Raw genomic sequence first — 20,450 nt, 5'->3', positions numbered from 1 at the left:
ACACAGTCATCCTCCCCAACCGTTTTAACCTTAAGCTCAAAGGAGCTAACGTTGCCTCGATGACGACTGTGTGTCTTGTGACCTCACCAGAAGCCTGCAAGCTCAAGCCTGCATGTTACAGACGAGGAGTCTGAGGTCAGGAAGCTGCACGTGGTCTAACAGCCCCAAACTGACAGCTTGGGATTCAGTCCAAGACCCCTCCCTGCCTCTTCTCTGGCTCCTACAGCTACAGACCCTGGCTCGAGTCCTAAAATTCAGGGCTCCACCTTCCATGCCCTTCCTGGGATGTCATTTATCAACACACACTCACACTCCTTGCACAGGTGTGTGTGCAAAGGACATGGGATTCACCAGTGTTGGTGGTGCTGCAAAACTGCTAACACAGGTACACGTCCTTTAAAAATGTGACATAAAGGGGCGCCTGGGTGGCTCAGTCAGTTGAGTGTCAGACTCTTGCTTTTGGCTCAGGTCATAATCTTGGGGTCATGAGTCTGAGCCCCGTGTTGGGCTCTGTGCTCAGGAGGGTGTCTGCTTGAGATTCTCTCTCTCTCCCTCTCCCTCTGCCCCTCCTCCTGTTCACATGCTCCCTCTCTTTAAATAAATAATATCTTTTTTAAAATGTGAAATAAATTATGTACATCCATAGAATGGATTGGTATTCTGCCATTAAAAAGAATGAGGTTCATTTTAAAGGTACAGAAAGTTAAGCATATGTGAGAAAATCAAGGTAGACAAGAACATGTACTACAAGATATTAACATTTAAACAAACCCCAAAAGATGCTTCTAAACACATACAAGTTTTCTGGAAGTTTCCATGAGAAACTGGAAGAGTAAAAATGGAGATTTGCATATGGTTAGGAGCTGGGAAGTTAGGACAACTGCTTCCCACTGCATCCTCTTCTGTCCTAATTCACGGTAACAATGAAATTGCCAGCTTTGACCTCCAGACGCCGCTATTTTATGTGGTTCAAACTAATATTTAACATTTTTAAGCTATAATCATATTTTACTTGTACACTGGAAAGGAATGCTGGGGTCCAGGACTCAGAGAGAAAGCCGGTATTTAGGGCTCTGGACAAGGTCCCCTCATGCCCAGTGCCCACGCGGCCCAGTGAGATAAGCTGGCAGGTACCAGAAGGGAGCGCTCATCGTTGACATTCCCTTCTGACTCTTGTCACGAAGCGATTCTGCTCAGACGGATGCTGCTTCGGACAGCTGCATCCTGAGCCATCACCAGTCCACTGCCGTCTCCATTTCCCAAAGCCTGATGTCCGTCCAGTCAGAGCATGTCTGACACAGAACCCCCACACGGCGGCTATGACTCACCTGAGCCGAAGTCACGCAGGCGATGTTGTCGCTGCTCCAAGCATAAAAATCACACGAGACCTCTGATCCCGCCGAGGACACCGTGAGGAAGCTGCAGGCCGTGTCCAAAGCACAGTCTGCGGGCAGCACAGGCCAGTCAGCACCTGTTGCTCTCAGGTGATGCTAAGGACAGACGGACACATGCCCCCACCCCCAACGCAGCCAGACGCACACTCGTCTGTAACACGGACAACAGTGACTTTCCTAGACTGTAAGGTTATGATCCCATAACAATCCTTGTAAGCTTACACACCCAATAAATGAGAGTTGTTATTACCCCTCTCTGGCCTGGCTGTTGCTACGACAGACAGCTCTCCCGACTGGGACAAGTCAGTCTACAAGGAATCCACGTCCTTCATTTCTGCTCCCCTATGTTCGGCATTGTTCTTGGTACATAATAGATGCATTATAAACTCGGAGGTGAAGTTACAAGTTGGATGTACATTTTGGGAATCAACTGATTTACCAAGTGGCTTTTTTGGGTTTTTTTATGTAAATTCAATTAGCAAGCATATAATACATCATTAGTTTTTGATACAATGTTCAATGATTCATTTGTTGAGTATAACACCCAGTGCTCATGACATCATGTATCCATCCTCCTTACTGCCCATCACCCAGTGTTCTGATAAACTGTAAATTTCATTAGGGTTTCAATGGTTTTATTCGATTTGTCTTGCCAAGGTCAGCAGAGCCTATTTCCGTATGCGCCCATCTCCCCACCACCCCTTACCTGTCAAGCACTGCATCAGGGGGGACTCAGAGCCAGGAACTTTGGACCTGCCCACTGCAGTGACATTGGCACCGAAGATCACCTGAGATTCTAGAGCCTTCTCAAATTTCCGCATCACTGAAAGGAAAGCAGAATGATCAGATTTGACCCTAAAGGGCAGAGGGCCTCTACAGAGAAGCCAGAAGTGCCAGATCAAGAAATCCCTTCCCATTCACAGCTCTTGGTCTCACAAGAGAGGAATTCCCCAGGAATGTCCCCAGGAGAGGAATTCCCTTTGACAATAGTCCCAGCGCACTGCTTCATATCTGACGCAGAGAGCCATGTGTTACCATGTCTCCTTCTGCTCCCTCATTGTCAGGAGGGAAGGAGAAAATTTAATATTATGTTAGTCCTTACAACTCATTTTTTTCTCATCAGTATGGATTTTTTATCCAAATGTATATTTTCTTATCCTGATCGTTGAGTGCTAATTATCTTATAATTATTTTGTTGAAAATGGAAAATTTTCTTTCCATCAAACAATTTTTACTTCCTTCTGGGAAGAGGTAAGTTATCTTCTAAAAGACAAATAAAACAGGCACATGTGTCTTCACGTCATTCTGAGTACGTGTGCCGTGGCTCAGGCATTTTCATGATAGTGTTTGTTGAAGTGACATATCAGCGTCTGTTTCTCTAGCTACCATCAACACGCCTGAGTTCTTCTCTGGTGGGAATGACAGAGACACACGCTCATGGAACTAAACAGGGGGGAAGAAATAAATACAAGTTCTCAAGACAGTAGGACTCGGAACTCATTCTTCACCAAGCAAAAAGTACAGGGTAACTCTCAAGGAAGGAGACTCATTTTTAAACCAAAAAAAAGGGGCGCCTGGGTGGCGCAGCCGTTAAGCGTCTGCCTTCGGCTCAGGGCGTGATCCCGGCGTTCTGGGATCGAGTCCCACGTCAGGCTCCTCCGCTATGAGCCTGCTTCTTCCTCTCCCACTCCCCCTGCTTGTGTTCCCTCTCTCGCTGGCTGTCTCTGTCAAATAAATAAAATCTTTAAAAAAAAAATAATAATAAAAAATAAATAAATAAATAAATAAATAAACCAAAAAAAATGCCCAGGGGTGCCAATGGTTTGCAAATAACTATCAAAAACCAGGCCCCGACGTACACCAGTATTAGTTTGCAGACAGAATTGTTACACGGGCGCATATCAGCACCCATTCTCCTACACCTCTACTGCTTTATAAAACAGACTTGGGTCTAGATTGGTTTTTATCCTGTCAATACGTTCAAGACCACCCAAAGCCACCTCGTCTCCGTTTTCATAATAAGTGCAGGAAAAAAGTATATTCCTTCCGGGATAAAGCTGGGAGAGAGGATGAATGCGAGAGAAATAGCATGCGGTAAGCCTTCACAAATTCTGATCTAGAAAAAAATTTTTAATTTTTATATAAGGGATTCCTTCCATATTGATCACTGAGATTGCCAAGTTCATGTGCTCAGCCCACACTCAACTCTTCTGTTCTTATTTCTCTCTCTTTTTTTAATTTTTTTTTATTTTTATGCCCCTTGCTATCTTCTTTGTAGAGACTGCAGGCTCCGGTCCAGCAAACCCCAAGCTATATTCAGCCCTTCGTCCCTCAGTTTGAATAGATATAGGCAGGTGCTCACAACCTTGTAGCCGACTACACAAAATTGGACAGCTCTTTCGGTTTCCAACAGAAGTCTTTCCAGAGGCTGAAAGTGCAGTCAGTTTAGCACTTCAGTTAGACAATCTGCTGGTTTTTGCAAAAGGGACACCTTGGTGACGAAGACGTTTATGTTACAGCATTCTGTGAGGAAGCTCATTGCCAAACAGAACAGAAACAATTCAGGCACTAGATTGCCGATAATTCCATAGAATATTGCATTAGCTGACAGATTTCTACAGGCTAGTGGTACAATTTCCCACATGGCACATTTCAACTTAGCAGGTATTTGCAAATGTCTTGGGGACGCGTAGAGGGCGCACATGAGAGCACAATCATATTTGATCATGGTTATGTATATGCTTGTCTCTTTCCAAGGCCAGGACAGTGCCCGGAGCATATTTGAACACCCGCTAGCTGGCACAGTGACAGAGACACTACTTTCCCATGTACTGGATGGATGCACTGAAGAATGAATGAATGAATGCCAAGATCATTGCAGCCCCAGAAGGCCTGGGAACATTACGAAGATCCCAGCATAGACCTCTGGGCACCTGACATGCTGTATGAAGTCTTGGGCATGGGTCAGCAAAAAGCAGAACTAGAAAACTGGATCTAGAATTAAAGGAAGATGAGTTTACAATATTTCCAGTGTCCAAGGTCAGCAAGTAAACGACTCTCTGTGGGTAAAGGTTTGTTACAGGTGATATAGAGAAGATGGGGAGGACTGCCACAAAGGGACACAGCAGGCAGAAAGGGAAGAACACCAGCTCTCGAGTCCTGCCACCACCCCCCCTCACCGGCTCTGTGTCCTGGAGCACATTTCGATCTCTGAGAGCCCCAATTTTGTGGTTGGGAGGATTAAACCAAAGAGCACGGGAAACTCAGTACATGATAGCAATCCGGTAAGTGCCGAGTGCCTTGGTCCCCTGCGAGGACACCTGCCTCGTTGTCAGGGCCCGTAAAACTGGCTGCAGGAATTCGGGTGGTGGGAGACTCTCCGTCCCTGATGGCCTTTAGGAAATAACTTCGAAGAGACCCAGATAATTACATTAACTCATTCATTCTGCCGACAAGCACCAATGACCGTTGGATAGAACAACAAGTAAGACAGGATCCCAGCCCCAAAGTGCGATATGACCTAAGGAGGCTAGAACCCAGAGAGGAGAGTGAGGTACGTGATTTTACTTTATCCCGAGAGCAGTGCAGGACCACTAAAGAGTGGTAAGGGGCATTGCATAAACAGAACTGCCTTGTAGAATAATTGTTCTGAAGCATCGTAGAAAAATCGTTGAGGGGTCCACACTAGAGCAGAAGGACCAGGGAGGACTACAGCAGTAATACCCGTGGGGGAAAACCCAGGCCTGGCCACAGCCGGTAGAAAAGAGGCAAATCTCCACCCCCAGCCCCACCCTGTGAGATAAAGCTGACCTCTACACCCTGGGCTTTCTCTGGATGACAAAGGCCTCAAAAATAGGACCGCAGTCCCACTCCCGAAGAGGGAGCTCCTCTCAAAGGCTGAGTTGACTGGATTCCAAGAAGGGGCTATTGACATCCCAGTGGGGACCCAGCTTCTTAACACAGAAATCCTCTTGAATATCCAGAGAGGGAAACCAGAAACTCAGAGCTTTGCGTAAGAAGCCAGAGACTGTGAGGTCCAATCCAGAGGCTGTTTATCAGCCAGAGCCTCGGGGAGGCATTCCCGGAGTTGACAAGGCAGGGCTGCTGCTCACAAGTGCTTCTGGGACCACTGATGGAGCTGTCCTTTCCACTCTGGATGAGCACAGGGCTGACCCAAGCCTGAAGCGCTTTGCCAAGTACACATCACAACTCGGGGCGCCGAGGCATGCACAGGGAAGCAGAGAGGAGTGCAGTTAAGAGGCAAGCATGACGTGATGAGCCCAGAACAGCCAGGAGTCCCAGGGCCTCGCAAACTGCTCCCCGCTGTGGCCGGCCTCCCCCTCACTTGGGAAGGGCGGCTAAGGGCGGCCTGCCCTCTGTTCTACAGCGCCTTCAGGCTTTAACACCCCTGCTTGCGGTTTCTGCCCAAGAAGAGGAATACTGGAAAAAGGAATTAGACTTTCCTTGGATTTGCAGTTTATCCACGGGGAAATGAGTGTACACACACACACACACACACACACACACACACACCCTTGAGATTCGTTAGCTCTTTGCAGAAGAAGGAAGTTATTGTTCTGAGCGTTACAAAATGAAAATGCCTCACTTGGATTTTCTCAGGTGTCGTATGTAATTAGCTGCCCCCACTTCCCTAGAGAGCAGGTAGGCTACGTGTGCATGTGTGTGTGTTACGTGTGTGTACAAGGGCATGTGTAAGTGTGTGGGTGTGTGCTTCATAAGGAAGCAGATAAATCTAAGCAGAAGCAGATTCGTGTCATGGAAAGAACGGGCTTGGGGTGGGATATACACCAGTTCTGATTCTAGGTGTGTTACATCCTGATTAGTGAGGAAGGTAAGTCACCCAGACATTCTCTGCCTCAGTTTCTTCAGCGAAATAATTGGGGATAATATCTACCCCTGAGAACCGCTGTGCAGCTCACCCATGACTGCCCGGCACATACATCAGGCCCTCTGCTTACACAGAAATCTGAGGGACTTGGACAGCCATGTTGGCTCTGCTGGGTCAGGCGTGCAAAGGGTCAGCCAGACCTCAGGCAGGAAGGTGACTCTGTGGAATAGGTCGGGCCAAGTCCTGAAGACTTGCAGCGGTCAGAATTGGAGGAACTTACAGACTGCCTCTGCCTACTCCTTGATTCACTGAGGAGGAAACAGGCAGCTACGATTACTGCTGCTTCTCATTGTTCTGACATGTTGATCACCTCTTTCAGTCATGCCATTGCTAACACACTCCACTCCCCAGCAAGGCAGCCACGAACAGCCCCGTTCGGCAGGCAAGGAAACTCTTAAAGGTCAGTGGCTTGCTCAGACTACAGAGCTGCTAAAGGGCACCACTGAGATCACACGAGTTCTGACCCCACTCCCACCACACCTACTATTGTAGGTCAACTCTGTTTACCCAGGACTTTCCCACCCACCATGTCATTGAAGAGCTGTGCCCAGCCCAGGGTGGCGCTCAATGAACGCTCGCTGTCCTCATAGGATGGTATTGGCCCCTACAGGGTCAGAAGGCTGCTGGGGTGACTGAGGATCAGAGAAGTTGAGCGATAGGCTCTAGGTCGCCCAGCAAGTAAGTTGTGGAACCAGGACTGGCATTCAAGTCTTTCCACAACATCCAACTGAGAGAGAAAAGCTGGCCAGCTTCTCAGAGGCAGACTACCCATAAGAAAGGGAAACTCAGCTCGTTCATTATTTTTAAATTCATGTCTCATCCACACTGAAGTATTTGGGGGTGAAGATTTATGATATCTGAAATTTACTTTCCAGTGATCAAAAATGAAAGAGAGAGAGAAAGAAAAAGAAAGAGGAAAATGCCAACAATTTTTGGATCTAGGTGTCAGGTTACTTGTTCATCCGACTTTCAACTCCTACATAGATTAAAATTTTCCAAAATAAAAAGTCAGAGCAAATGCAGCTCACAGGTCTCTCCCCTGCTAGAACGGCCTTGACAACATGTGCCCTCTCCCCTGTCGCGTGGCTGATTTCACCCCAGCACATACTCAGACACTGGGAGTCAGAGAGCGGGCCGTCTGTTTCCGACCACAGCAGCCTCCGCCCCTCGCCGTCCACGCAGAAGGCCTTCCGACTGTCCCTGTCTCTCTGGCTGGCTCGGTACTGGCCGTCCTGGTCACACTGCAGCCCAGCCTCGCTCCTCTGACAGTCAGTGACACCTGGAATGGAGACACAGATGCACCATCACCGATGTGCTTCTGGGACCCCTGCCCTCGGGGCTCGCAGGCTGCCTTTCGTTGACGTCCGATGTGCAAGTCACAGGTCTCACCCAGATACTGTCCAGCTTCAAACTCACCAGCGTTCCTGCCCTTTGGTCAAAGGATGATGTCCAGGGCCCCTGTGGGGCCACTAAACCCTGAGACCCGGCTGCACCCATCTAATTGCATGTACGGTCCCTGCGCTTCCACCATCCACACGGCATTCAGTGCTCCTTCTTCTCGGATGCACCAAATCTCAAACACAGGCTCTGTTCCTGTGGTTCCACCTCCCGGTGCTCGTTCTCCTCCGTCTTCAATGAGTGAACCCTTCACCGTTCATTAGCCCTCAATGTAATTCCCGCTTCCTCGGGAAAGCCCCGGGACCCCGACGTCTGACCATCACACACTCCCATCCATCCACACCTCTCCTTGTTGGTGCAGCATGGTTTTTATTTCGATTTGTCTGTATGAATGAATGGTTTGACAGCTGCCCCCTCCCCCTCCAGAGAAGCTCCCAGCTGATAGGGACCTGATCTAGTTTTGCTCTTTAATGCATCCCAGGATCTCGCTCAGTGTCTGTCACATGATACAAGCTCCCCCACCGTGATACTGTGATTTATAATAAGAAATATATATTTGGTCTTCCTTTCATTTCTGGCACCCAGCGCCTAAAAACTCCTGGCATTTCCTAAGTGGTGAAAGCCATGAAGGTGTCTTTTGTCACATTACAGAGGTTACTTTGGAACTGCTCTTAAGGATGGGGGCTGGTTTCCAGGATGACCAACCATGTGATCAGAGCACTGAAACGTTCAGTCCTCTCCCTGACCTCCAACTACCAATGGCCAGTGATTCAATCAAGCTTGCCCATGTAACGAAACATCCATAAGACCCCAAAAGGATGGGGTTCTGAGCTTCTGGGTTGGTAAACACGTGAAGATGTGGGGACAGCAATGCGCCTCGAGAGGCAGGGAAGCCCTGCGCCTCTTCCCCAGGCCACGCCCTGTGCTTCTCTTACCCGCTGTTCCTGAGTTCTACCCTGTTATCATAAACTGGTGATCTATCGAGTAAGACATTCCTGTGAGTTCTGCGAGCCGCTCCGGCAAAATAATCACACCCGAGGAGGACATCGTGGGAACCTCTGCTTTATAGCCAGTTGGTCGGAAATACAGGTAATAATCCAGACTTATGACGGGTGCCTGAGTGGGAGGGGGTTGGTGGAGCTTTCCAGCATGCAGCTTATCCATCAGAAACATAGGTAGTAGCCCGGGCTTTCAACTGGGCACAGATAGGGGCAGTGGGGTTGGTCTTATAGGACTGAGCCCTTAACCTGTGGGATCTGGTACAATCTCTGAAAGGATAGTGTCCAAATTGCTTGTGGTTGGTTTGGGGGAACCCCCCTACACACACACACACACACACACACACACACGCACACTGGAATTGGGTCCAGAAATACCTCTTCCCTCCCAAAAAACCCAATCAACAAATACCAGCTGAGTCCATGGATAAATACCTCTATTCCTGTGCCTAAGCTATCTCACCTGCACAGCAGCCTCTTCTCCACCTGCCCCGTGGTCCCCACTTGTCCTTCGAGAGCTGGTGTCAGCTGCTGCACCAGCACGCAACAATCATCTCCACTATGCTAGTAATGACACATATTCTGTGTACTTACGTGTCTTCTTTTCGTAGCAGACTCTAAGCTCCCTGAGGACAGGGAATTTTCTCTACTTGTTTCATACCTCCAATACAAATTTAGCATAAAAAAAGGTGCTTAATACATTTTCGATGAATGATATCAAAAGAGAACCTTGACTTGGCTCTCCAGGGCTGGGAAGTAGGTGGAAAATGTTCTTTCATTCAGCCCAGGACTTGAGAACATCTAGTTTTCTCTCTTTTAAGACTCTTAGTCATATGACTAACTATTGATTAATTACAACTATTCGGTGGAGAGATTACAAGAGCTACTTTTTAAATAGAATGTTTTGCATGTCAGGCATGCTATATATGAATTAAAGCCTCAATAAACAAACAAATAAGCAAATAAAGAGCTACTCGGTTATCAACAGAGCCTTCAAAATCATCCAGTAGACTTGCAAGGTTAGGAAACAGAGGAGGGAAGTATCTGGGGGTGAGAACAGTAATATAGGTGTCAGCTATGTAGAGGAGTTGAGATTCTAAGAACTAGCCTAACACCAAAAAGAAACCAAGGAAATCCTGTAATCACTCGAGGTCACTAAACACTTGGCAGACCCTCCTGCCTCGTGCTTCTCTTTCACATGATTCCATCTGAAAACACAGATCAGGCAAGACACCAGGCAGAATGGTTAGTGAGTCATGGAGATGTTCTTGGATACAAACATACCCAGAGTGTGGAGACTCATGACCCTGACCCTGGAGACTCATCCACTGAAATCTGTTCTGTTACTCAGGGAAGATACCCGGGAGCGTGGTAATGATAGGACAGCCCTGCACGGAGATGCAATCAAAGCTCACCCCCAAAGCAGGATGGGGATGATACTTACGGCTCACCTTAAATATTTTAATGGATTCCACTTCGTTGTGTGTCTGAATGTTGGTGTCCCCCCAGATTCAGATGTTGAAGCCTTAACCCTCAATGTGATGATATTTGGAGGTAGCACCTTGATGACTAGGTTTAGAAGAGGTCATAAAGGGTGGGGTCCCCGTGATGGGATCAGTGCCATTATGAAAAGAAGAGGCCACAGGAGACCCCTCACTCTGTATGCACGCACCAAGGAAAAGGCCATGTGAGGACATAGCCAGGAAGAGGGCCCTCATGAACCTGACCATACCAGCGCCCTGATCTTGGACTTCCTGCCTCCAGAACCATGAGAAATACACATCTGTCGCTGAAGCCACCCGGGCTGGGGTACTTTACATGTAGCAGCCCAAACCGACTAAGACATGCTCAGAACCATTCTATGAGTGAGGTATCGCTGGCCCCATCTAACAGATAAGGAAGCTGACATTCAGAGAAAGAACGAGGTATGGCCTCAGTCACGGTGTCAGTATGAAGGAGGGGGAACAACCTGGGTCTGGCTGGTGCCAAGCCTCAGGCTCCTCCTCTGGTCCCCGCCATTACTGTAGCCCCCCCCACGGCCACCCCATAGACAAGGATCAGTACATTGCATTGATTCCTTTTCAAGAAAACATTCCTCTGGGGGTGCCTGGGTGGTTCAGTCGGTTAAGTGTCTGACTTCGGCTCATCAGGTCATGATCTCAGGGTCCTGAGATCGAGCCCCTCATCGGGCTCCCCACTCAGTGGGGAGTCTGCTTCTCCCTCTCCCCCTTCCCCTCCCCCTGCTCATGTTTCTCTCTCTTTCTCAAATAAATAAATAAAATCTTAGAGAAAAAAAAAAAGCATTCCTCCAGCAGTGTGATGACACTTTGAGTCATCTCAAACCCGTGACTGAATCAACGTGTGCAAGCTGAGAGTGGTGTCCGGATATCAGGGACACTCTCCATTCCTGGTGAAGAGTTTCATCTCCAGGCGGAGTATCAGATTCCTGGCCTATAAAATCCCTTTCGTTTTCTTAGAATTATCACACTATTACCACTGTTCTCCTAAGGAAACTTACCAAAGAAGGTGACTTGATCTCTTTGGATGAATTATTTTAAAATTCTAAAATCGATTCAGATTTAAAGCATTAATGGTTTGCTTCACGTTAACAGGATTCCAGACTAACACGAAAAGATGCATACCACAAGGCAAGTGGTGGGTCCTTGCTAGGAAAAACCCAGCAATACCCAGGTGACTGTCAAGTAAGTAGGCCAAGTGAAATCACATGACATATGGGAAGGCCACACGAATGCTTGGGCCTAACAAATTTATAGAGGCAGAAAGGGAATATGAGTTACATACTTGTAATGACTGTGGGTGGAAAATATCTTCCATTTCTCAATCTGATAAGGTTGACTTACAAAAATCAGAAGTTTCGGAATCAGCCAATGCGAAGATCAAACAAAGACCAGCTACGTCACCTGCTAGTTGAGTGACTTTGGTTAAATTGCTTCTCTGAGCCTTCTTATCTGTAAAAGCTTCTTATCTGTGGGGAGCCTGATGAGGGGCTCGATCCCAGCACCCTGAGATCATGACCTGATGAGCCGAAGTCAGACACTTAACCGACTGAACCACCCAGGCACCCCCAGAGGAATGTTTTCTTGAAAAAGAATCAATGCAATGTACTGATCCTTGTCTATGGGGTGGCCGTGGGGGCGGGGCTACAGTAATGGCAGGGACCAGAGGAGGAGCCTGAGGCTTGGCACCAGCCAGACCCAGGTTGTTCCCCCTCCTTCGTACCGACACCGTGACTGAGGCCATACCTCGTTCTTTCTCTGAATGTCAGCTTCCTTATCTACTAGATGGGGCCAGCGAAAAAGCTGATAATATTGACACAGAAGAGGGTTTGATAGGATTTAATGAGATAACACAGGTAAAACGTCTGGCCTAGATCCTGGCAGAGTACAGGCATTCAGGGGTGGGGCCCCTCTGCTTATTATACTCTCTACCCAGTGGTTCTCCATGGTGGGCAACTGTGTGCCCAACCAAAAGACACTCAGCAACGTCGGAGACAAATTTGATTGTTACAACTTGGGGGGAGGGTGTACTACTGACATGTAATAGGTAAGGGTCAGTGATGTCCCTAAATAAATATTCTGTCATGCATGAGGCAGTCCCCAAGAGGAATGTTCTATCCCCAAATTTCAGTAGTGCCAAGGCTGAGCCACTCTGCTGTGTCCCCATTGCATTGTAGGGTTTCTCTTTCACACCGGGACCCTGCAGAACTTACAGTGCATGGGGCTGAAAGCTCCAGGGGAAATGGTCGTTCTGCCCATGGGACATCGGATGCAGGCCACGCTCCCTGCCCGTTCTTGGTAGAATCCAACAGGACAGGGAATACAAATCTCCTTCTGAAAATAGCTTCCTTCAGGACACTTAACTAGAAAAGATACACAGAGAAATGATGTTAAAGAGAAGACTCTTGCTTTGTAGCTGTAACCTCAGAACACACAGGGTATGTGAAATCCCACCAGCAGCACAAGGGCTCATTCATCTAACAAGGGCCCGTTGAGACTGCTATGCGCCAGGTTCCCACATTCAAGGCTAAGCTGTGGGAATGGTAGACAAGGTTCCTGCTTTCCAGGAGCTGACAGGAGTAGGATAAGGGGTGTCGGACAAGAACTTCAGATATGGGTAAAGTGAGGCAGGAGAGGAGCGCATCTTAGGGAGGAAACCCGCTGAAAGGTGACACTTGACACCAAATGATGGGGAGGACCGTAGGCAAAGAGCGAGGCGGGGAGAATTCCAAGCAAAGGGAACCACAAGGGCAAAAGTCCTGAGGTAGGAATGAGTTTGGATTATTCAAGGAATGGAAAGAAGAAGCCAGACAAAGCCAGCTACGAAGCTAGAGCTTAGCAGACAAAGGGAAGAATGGCATGAAACGAGGTTGAAGAAGGACTTGAAAGATGAGGGTCCAATCCCAAAGTCAGCATGGGATCACCGCCTTCAGGGAAGAGCATGGCGGAGCGCAGCCAAGGGGACAAACTCTGGAGTCATCCAGATTGGCTCAAATCTCTCTCCCCGCTATCCTACATGACTTTGGATTTCTTGGAGGCTCCATTTTCTCCTCTGTGAAGTATTAATAATACCATCCCATGGGAACGCTGTGATATGTACCGAAGACACAGATCATCATGCCGGACTCTTATGCGTGCTCAGCAAATGGTCATGACTTTTTTAAGTTTTTGTTTTAATTCCAGTTAACTCACATTCAGCGTTATATTCATTTCAGATATACAGTATCCTGATCCAGCAAATTCACGCATCGCCCGGAGCTCATCGCGACGCATGCACTCACTCCTTAATCCCCATCACTATTTCACCCAGCCTCCCACCCACATCATTTTTATACTTGAGGGAGTCCCTCCTTGGAGCCAGCCTCAGTACCCATTCCGTCCGAATGGGGCAACAGCAACAATTCAGCACCATCATCTTTGACTCGGGTGGCCTCTCCCTGTTGATTGGTTGGTCATCAACGGCGTTGCTCAGATCTGGGACCACAATGAGGTGAGATCCCGGGGCGCAGGATTTACAGAGGCCCTCACTGTTGGGTTGTTGGGTTTCTGATTTACTCTGAAATACCACATGTGACCCTGAGGGTGAAGCCTCCGTGCATCTGGCCCCCCAGAGGCCTCACTGGCCTCGTCTTCCCCTCCCAGTGCTACCTTGTTCATCCACAGATTCTCAGAGCTTTCTGTCCCTCTGGCGCCCAGTCTTTCTTAATTTGCTTCCTCTCATATGACATGGGCTCAGAAACCAGAAACTCCAGCTGGAGAGACGCATATCTCATAAGAGTTCTAAGTTAGGGTCCAGGAGCTCTGCTCTGAGGAAAGTACATGAACCTGGCCACACTGATTCTAAGGGCTCAGAGAAGAGGTGGGAAAAGGAGGTTCCTTCTGTTTTCTTTCTTAGTTCTGGGTTGTGTTCCCAAGAGATTGCCAAACGACTTCCAGAAGAAGTGAGCTGTTCCCCAGTGAAGGTGGGGGCTGGAACTTCGTCCACTCCTTGGACACGTTCTCTGGGCCTGGCACTCTGCTGTGTGCTTCATGGACGTGACCACGGCACACCCGTGAGTTAGTATTTTAGCCTCATTTCTTTTTTTTTTTTTAAGATCTTATTTATTTATTTGACAGAGAGAAACAGCCAGCGAGAGAGGGAACACAAGCAGGGGGAGTGGGAGAGGAAGAAGCAGGCTCCCAGCGGAGGAGCCTAATGTGGGGCTCGATCCCAGAACGCCGGGATCACGCCCTGAGCCGAAGGTAGACGCTTAACGACTGCGCCAGTTTTAACCGCATTTAGCCGCATTTCTCAGATGAGGATACTGAGGCTTGGGACATTCCTGCATGACTCCCTAGTACGCTTTTCTGCAAAGGGCAGGGGGGAAGTAAAATTAGAGGCTATGCCAAGCCTGGGGTCAGACTGTTTCAATGTGTTACCCCAAGGTCCTATGAGAAAGGCCCCACCCTCTTCCTAGACTGGAGACAGCTGGAGCTCAAAGTCAAAGCAGACCAGGAGGTAAGAGGGGAAAGAGGTGGGAGCTAAGCCCCATTCCCTGCAAACCAAAGCCTTCTCTCCATCCACTGGTGCAACCACCTTCCCTCGACCAAGAAGCAAGCCCGGGCATGTGGGACGTGGGGCCAGTGTCAGCTTCACCACCGCTCCCTCCAGAGTGCACACGCACTCGGCACGTCTGAGTAAATCAGAAACTCGAGACACAGCTTGGAAACTGAGCAATGTGTTTTCCGGTCTACCCTGAGCAATTAATACCCTCCCTCAAAGAGCGGGGTTTCATTACTCCTATGAGTCAGGTCGCTGATCGTCTCAAGTATTGTAACCCCAGGACTGTGACTGTGTTTTCAGGTAGTCTCCAAAGTCATTGCTGAAAGAAAACAAAGCCTTTTCCACCAGCTCGAGGGGTCCTGCTTCCAAACCCAACGGCAGGGTGCAGTGGACGGACCAAAGCAAAGAGCAGGGACTAACTTTTGTCGCAAGCTCAGTAACACATAGGCCTCGGGACTGCGCACCGGGAACCTGCGTGCTGTTTCTCTCCGCCTGTGTCGTCAAAGCCTTTCCACCCACAGGAACGCTGTGTAAGTCAGCGTGAGGCAGAGGCTCGAGCTCCCCCCCTCCCCCAGTAGGTGTGGGCTCTCAAAGTCCCCCTCCATCCACAGCAACAGGTTGGCGCTTATCCATCAATCAACTCCCTCCACGAACTCATCAGAAACCCCTCTGGTCTCCGTTCCCTCCGTCACAAAATGAGACAATATGGCCGATTTGAGTTTGAGAGCTTCACAAAACTTCCGGGCCACACTAGCCCTCCTGCCAACCTGTCGCCATGGGCCCCCAACAATGACAGACAGGTCTCTGCTGAAGAAAGACATCTGCGAGGAAGTGTAAGAGTCCTTCGCTGCTTGGCCTGCTCTGCTCAACCCCATACCTGGCTCAGTCACTCTCCAACCCAAAATCCTCCCCTGGAACCCCCAGCAGGCCGCCCCTGGCCAGCGCCAGGCCCCTCCCACCCTGGCTCCTGCCTATCTCTCTGGACCCCACACACCGCACTCTCCAGCCATATAAGCCACCTGCACTGTGCCCCTACAGCAATAGCTCTGCGACTCCCTGCACCAGTCTCCACTTCCGGAATGCCCTTGAGCACCCTCAGCACGGGAGCACGTGCACACACACAGGCACACGCAGGCATCCGCACCAACGGGCACACACATCCCCTCTCGTCTTGTCTGTTCTTACCTGAGCAGCGATTCCCACGCGGCTTTCAAGACTGTGCGCGGACCCTGCGACCCCAGCACGCCTTCCCTGACCACCCTGATGGCGATGTCAAAAATATTTCTCATTGATATCTAGCTGGCTTCTCCTTTACCTCTTCCCCAAACAGACTGTGAGTTCTTTGAAAGCGGAGCTATGACCTTGGCCTGCCGGAGTATGTAACCTGGTGTTTAACACCTGATGACGCTTTGACAGAGATAGAGACAGCCAGGGAGAGAGGGAGCACATGCAGGGGGAGTGGGAGAGGAAGAAGCAGGCTCCCAGCGGAGGAGCCTGATGTGGGGCTCGATCCCAGAACGCCAGGATCACGCCCTGAGCCGAAGGCAGACGCTTAACCGCTGTGCCACCCAGGCGCCCCCTGATGACGCTTTGAAAGCTTGGATGGATGGACACACGCACTGACGGCAAGAAGGAAGGAAGAGGGAGGATGGAAGGAGGGAGGCGACAAGATGGAACATACTACTTTAAAAAAAAAACATAGAAAGCTAGCTCTGTTATAAGAACTTGTAGTCTAGAAAGGAAAGGAAAGGAAAGGAAAATGGAAAATCCAGACAATTTCTCTGAGACTCTCCTTAATGGACAGAACTGGTATGAAGGCTACCAGCAGGTCATTCTGAAGGGAAGCCACATGGTTGGCCTTGAGGCCAGAGGGTGAGCATAACTGACCCTATCAAAGCTGCAAGCAAAGCCCTTAGCTCCCTGCGGTGTCCGTTCCCAGGTACAAGCTGCCATGGCCACGTGACTCACGGGAGGTGGACATTCCCACTCACCCCCGAGTCACTGCCCTCCAGGGGAATCACACAGATTAGCCCCCCTGAGATGACACACAGACACCCTGCTTCATCTCCCCAGGACAATGCTCTGCTTGTAGCCTCGCAGCTGCGTTCCAGATGTGCCTGAGAAGGAGAAAGAGCCAACAAGAATAGATCCAAGAATCCACGGGCATGATTTCACTAGGAACCCCCTTGTTGAGCAGAGCAATGTGTGATGCAGGGGACAAAGCATCTGGAAGCAGTAGAGAGCTGAGTTTGGATCCCAGCATGGCCAATCAACAAGGCCGTTTGTGGAGAGCTCACCACGTGTGAAGGGATACACTTGTATTGATGACATGACGTTGCAAACCACGACCCCCACGGAATAGGTATTATTACCTCTAGTTTTCAGATTACGCCAAGTGAGGATAAGCAGTGTCTCAAAAAAGCCACACTGAGAAGGTGCTGGGGTCAGGACCTGAACCCACTTGGCTTCCAAGAGCAATTTCCTAATATTCTTAACTCTATGTCCCTGGCTCCCTCATCCATACTATGGGATTAATAATACCTGAGCCTCTGGACCAGAGAAACGCTAGGAAGGCCCAGCTCATATTAGAAACTCAGTAACAAATAGATACTATCACTGACGCTGGAGAAAATCCAGAGCTTTCGGTGCTGCTTTTGTGACTTCCATTCCAGACCTTTCTAGCCATTTGGAATAAAGACGTAGGGCTCAATGGCATGATCAATGATTCCTCTGAGTCAATAAAAAGCTACGGCAGGTGAAAAACAGAATGTAGGTCTATCTGGAGCCAGGATTGGCAAATTCCAGCCCATGGGCCAAATGCAGCACCTTCTGCTTGTAGATTCTTGCTGCTGCTCCTCCAAATGGACCCCCCAACACACTACCCCTCCCCCCGACACACACACACACACACACACACACACACACACACACACACACACACACATTTGGCAGGAGGGCCCAGGGCTCTTCCTGGTAAATCTAAGAACACAGGCGTGGGTGTTCTGAGCACCTCCGTCACTCTGACCCTGTTTCACCCACCCTGACAGGTGGCACCTTCCACTCCTGCTTCTGCTTCTTATCCTCTTCGTTTGGGCAGCTCTGTGAGGTAGAAAGAGCATGAGCTCTGGTCCCAGAGGACCTTGGGTTACGCACCCACAGATGATTGGTTTCATGAACCTGAGTCCCTCCTTTGAGTCAGCCCTGCTCTGGGCATGACGGACCCATTATCTCATTTCATCTGAGCCTCAACCTTTTCATCTGTCAAATGGGCCAATGATGTGCCACCAGGGCCCATCGTGAGCGGTAAATATTTGTGAAAGTGCATGCTAAACTGCAAAATTCTCTATAAATATTAGCAGGAAGTGGGGGCGGTGGGTGCACTTCTGGGTTTCTGTGTTAAGATTCAGCTGCGTCTTAAATCCAACGTGGAGTTTAGAACTTGGCCTGGATTTCACAAGAGGAAAGGCCATGTAGTTCTTGTGTTGCAACCAATATAAATAATGGAAAAATAAATAACCAAGAAACATCTTCCCTTTCTGCAGCTCAGCAACAATATTCCTCTGTCTCATGTCATGGGAGGTGGGGGGCATTGGGTAGGCTTCCCACCTCGAGCCCTTGGAAGTAGGAGGCAGAAAAGTCGGCCACATCCTGATCCACGGGAGCCACAAACACGGTAGGTTACACAGCAAACAGAAACTGGGTCTAACCAGCTGACCCAAAGATAGGGACAGCACCCTGCATTGCCCAGCTATGTGTGACCACCAGGGTCCCGAGAAGGGAAAGACAGGGTCCCAAGGAGCTGTGACCATGGAAGTGTCCAGAGAGCTACAGCACCACAGCTTCAAAGATGAGGGACGGAAGTCATAAGCCAAGGCATGTGGGCAACATCTAGACCCTGGACAACTCAAGAAAATAGATTCCCTCCAATAGGAACGTAGCCCTGTAAGACCCGACTCAGAATTCAAACCTACAGAGCTGGACGATGTTAAATGTGGATTGTCTTAGGGCACCGAGTTTGTGGCGACTCGTGACGGTGGCCAAGGAGACTCATGCAACTGCCCTTCAAGAAATCTGCAGCTGTGTTCTTGGGGAAAAAAAAACTGCCTCCAAAGCTGCATAGGGGAAGGACGAGGAAGGACAACCCCAGTGAGCCCTTGCCAGGAATCACCTCCCCTGAGTGGCGAAGCCCTGGGCTGCTCGACGGTCATTTGGACGTGGTGGTGAGTAACATGTGGCCATAACCAGACTAAGAAATGCCGGTGGGCATGCAGGGCGGACGCCAGCCTTCTCCACAAAGACAGCACAGCCCAGACCCCAAGGTCCAAGGCTGGCAAGAAGTAAGAAGAAGGATCACTTCTGTGATGTCACCTCTGGTTTCAGCCACTACCTGATGGGGTGATGACCACATGCCCACGCACAGCGGATGATAGAGAGGCTTCAGCCAAACAACGAAACGAGTGATTCCCCACTCTGTATGTGCAGAGTGACCTGTGTCCAGCACTCTGGTGGCCTTTTCCACAGCCACACATATCTGAAAACAGCAGTCCCAGGGGAGGGGGTGGACCTACCACACCCCAGTGGGTCCTGAGTGGCATTGCTGGTAGCCAAGACTTGGCGGAATCCTTCCAAGCACCCAAACCATGTCCTGGGAGAGGTGCCAAGGCGGTCTCCTTGAAGGAAATAGATGGAGGTGTCTGCTGGGAATGTCTTGGAATCTAGATGAAGCTGGAACCCTCCACTCTGGATCAGATCTGTGAAGCGTCCAATGAGATCCTTGCCGACTAAGGCTTCCTCTGTAAGACACAGGATGAGGCAGGAGTGTCACCACTGTTCTCTGCAAGGGCCAAGGGGGACCAAGGGGTAGAGCCACCCAGAATGTCCACATGGAAATGAGATGTAAGCGTTACCCGATTTCTCATTTTATAGAGGGAGAAACTGAGGCCCATAGGAGGGGACAGATTAGCCCAAGCTTATATCAGAGTCAGAAGCAGGACTGGGACTTTAACTCAGGTCTCTGGACACGGTCATTTCTGTGGCATCAATATGATCCCCATTGGTGCAAGATATCATGTCTTGAGTCACTAATGTAAGGTGTCCCAGGCTTTGGCAAGCCACGATCTCTGAGCCTCCGTCTCCCCATCTGCAAAATGGGGCTGGCAATGCCTCTCTTGCAGGTGGTGAAGAGTAAAAGAGCAAACGTGTAGGCGGGGACCACTCAAAGAGCAGGCCTAGCCTCCAGACAACGCAGCCTTCTGGCTCAGTGCTTGGTCAAACACGGAAGAGGCCTCCAGCTGTTGATGTGTAAGTATTTCCCAGGAAGGAAGCTGAGGAGCGTCACATCTGGAGCTGGGACAGATTCCCGCACGCAATGAGCGTTCACGCAACAGCAGGCTCTGTAAAGCCAGCCCAAGGCCTGAAAGCACAATCGTCAGCAGGCATGCCAGGAAGAAACACCTCCTCCTTTTTCAGCTTCACACATATCTGAACCTTCCAAGCTCTTTCCAGAGGAAGAAGACAAGGACCCGATTCCTAATGCTGTTTGGGGCCTATTATTGCCACGAGGAGTGCAGAATAACAGAGATCCAGTCTGTATCGCCCCCCCGGGTCACACTCTGGCCGCATTTTCCAGAAGCTCCCCCTCGTAGAACACAGGTCACTCGGCAGCCAGTGCTGACCCTGGGTGTTTGGTCA

The 20,450-nt window shown here is 49.5% G+C and overlaps 1 protein-coding gene across 1 annotated transcript in view; it reads right to left on the bottom strand.

Moving 5' to 3' along the window:
* TG (thyroglobulin) overlaps positions 1 to 20,450 on the bottom strand; it is a 243,772-nt gene that overhangs the window by 183,079 nt on the left and 40,243 nt on the right. Inside the window, exons 20-24 of the mRNA XM_008684160.2 lie at positions 19,328 to 19,552; positions 12,430 to 12,579; positions 7,412 to 7,582; positions 2,101 to 2,217; positions 1,329 to 1,444 (exon numbers count right to left, since the gene is read on the bottom strand). Of these exons, the coding sequence (XP_008682382.2) occupies positions 1,329 to 1,444; positions 2,101 to 2,217; positions 7,412 to 7,582; positions 12,430 to 12,579; positions 19,328 to 19,552 (779 nt within the window). The remainder of the gene's footprint in view (positions 1 to 1,328; positions 1,445 to 2,100; positions 2,218 to 7,411; positions 7,583 to 12,429; positions 12,580 to 19,327; positions 19,553 to 20,450) is intronic.

The sequence above is a fragment of the Ursus maritimus genome, unplaced genomic scaffold, assembly GCF_017311325.1.
Source record: "Ursus maritimus isolate PB19 unplaced genomic scaffold, ASM1731132v1 scaffold_9, whole genome shotgun sequence".
NCBI lineage: Eukaryota > Metazoa > Chordata > Mammalia > Carnivora > Ursidae > Ursus > Ursus maritimus.
The sequence above is the reverse complement of the archived record's forward strand: the minus strand, read 5'-3'. Positions and strand labels throughout refer to the sequence as shown.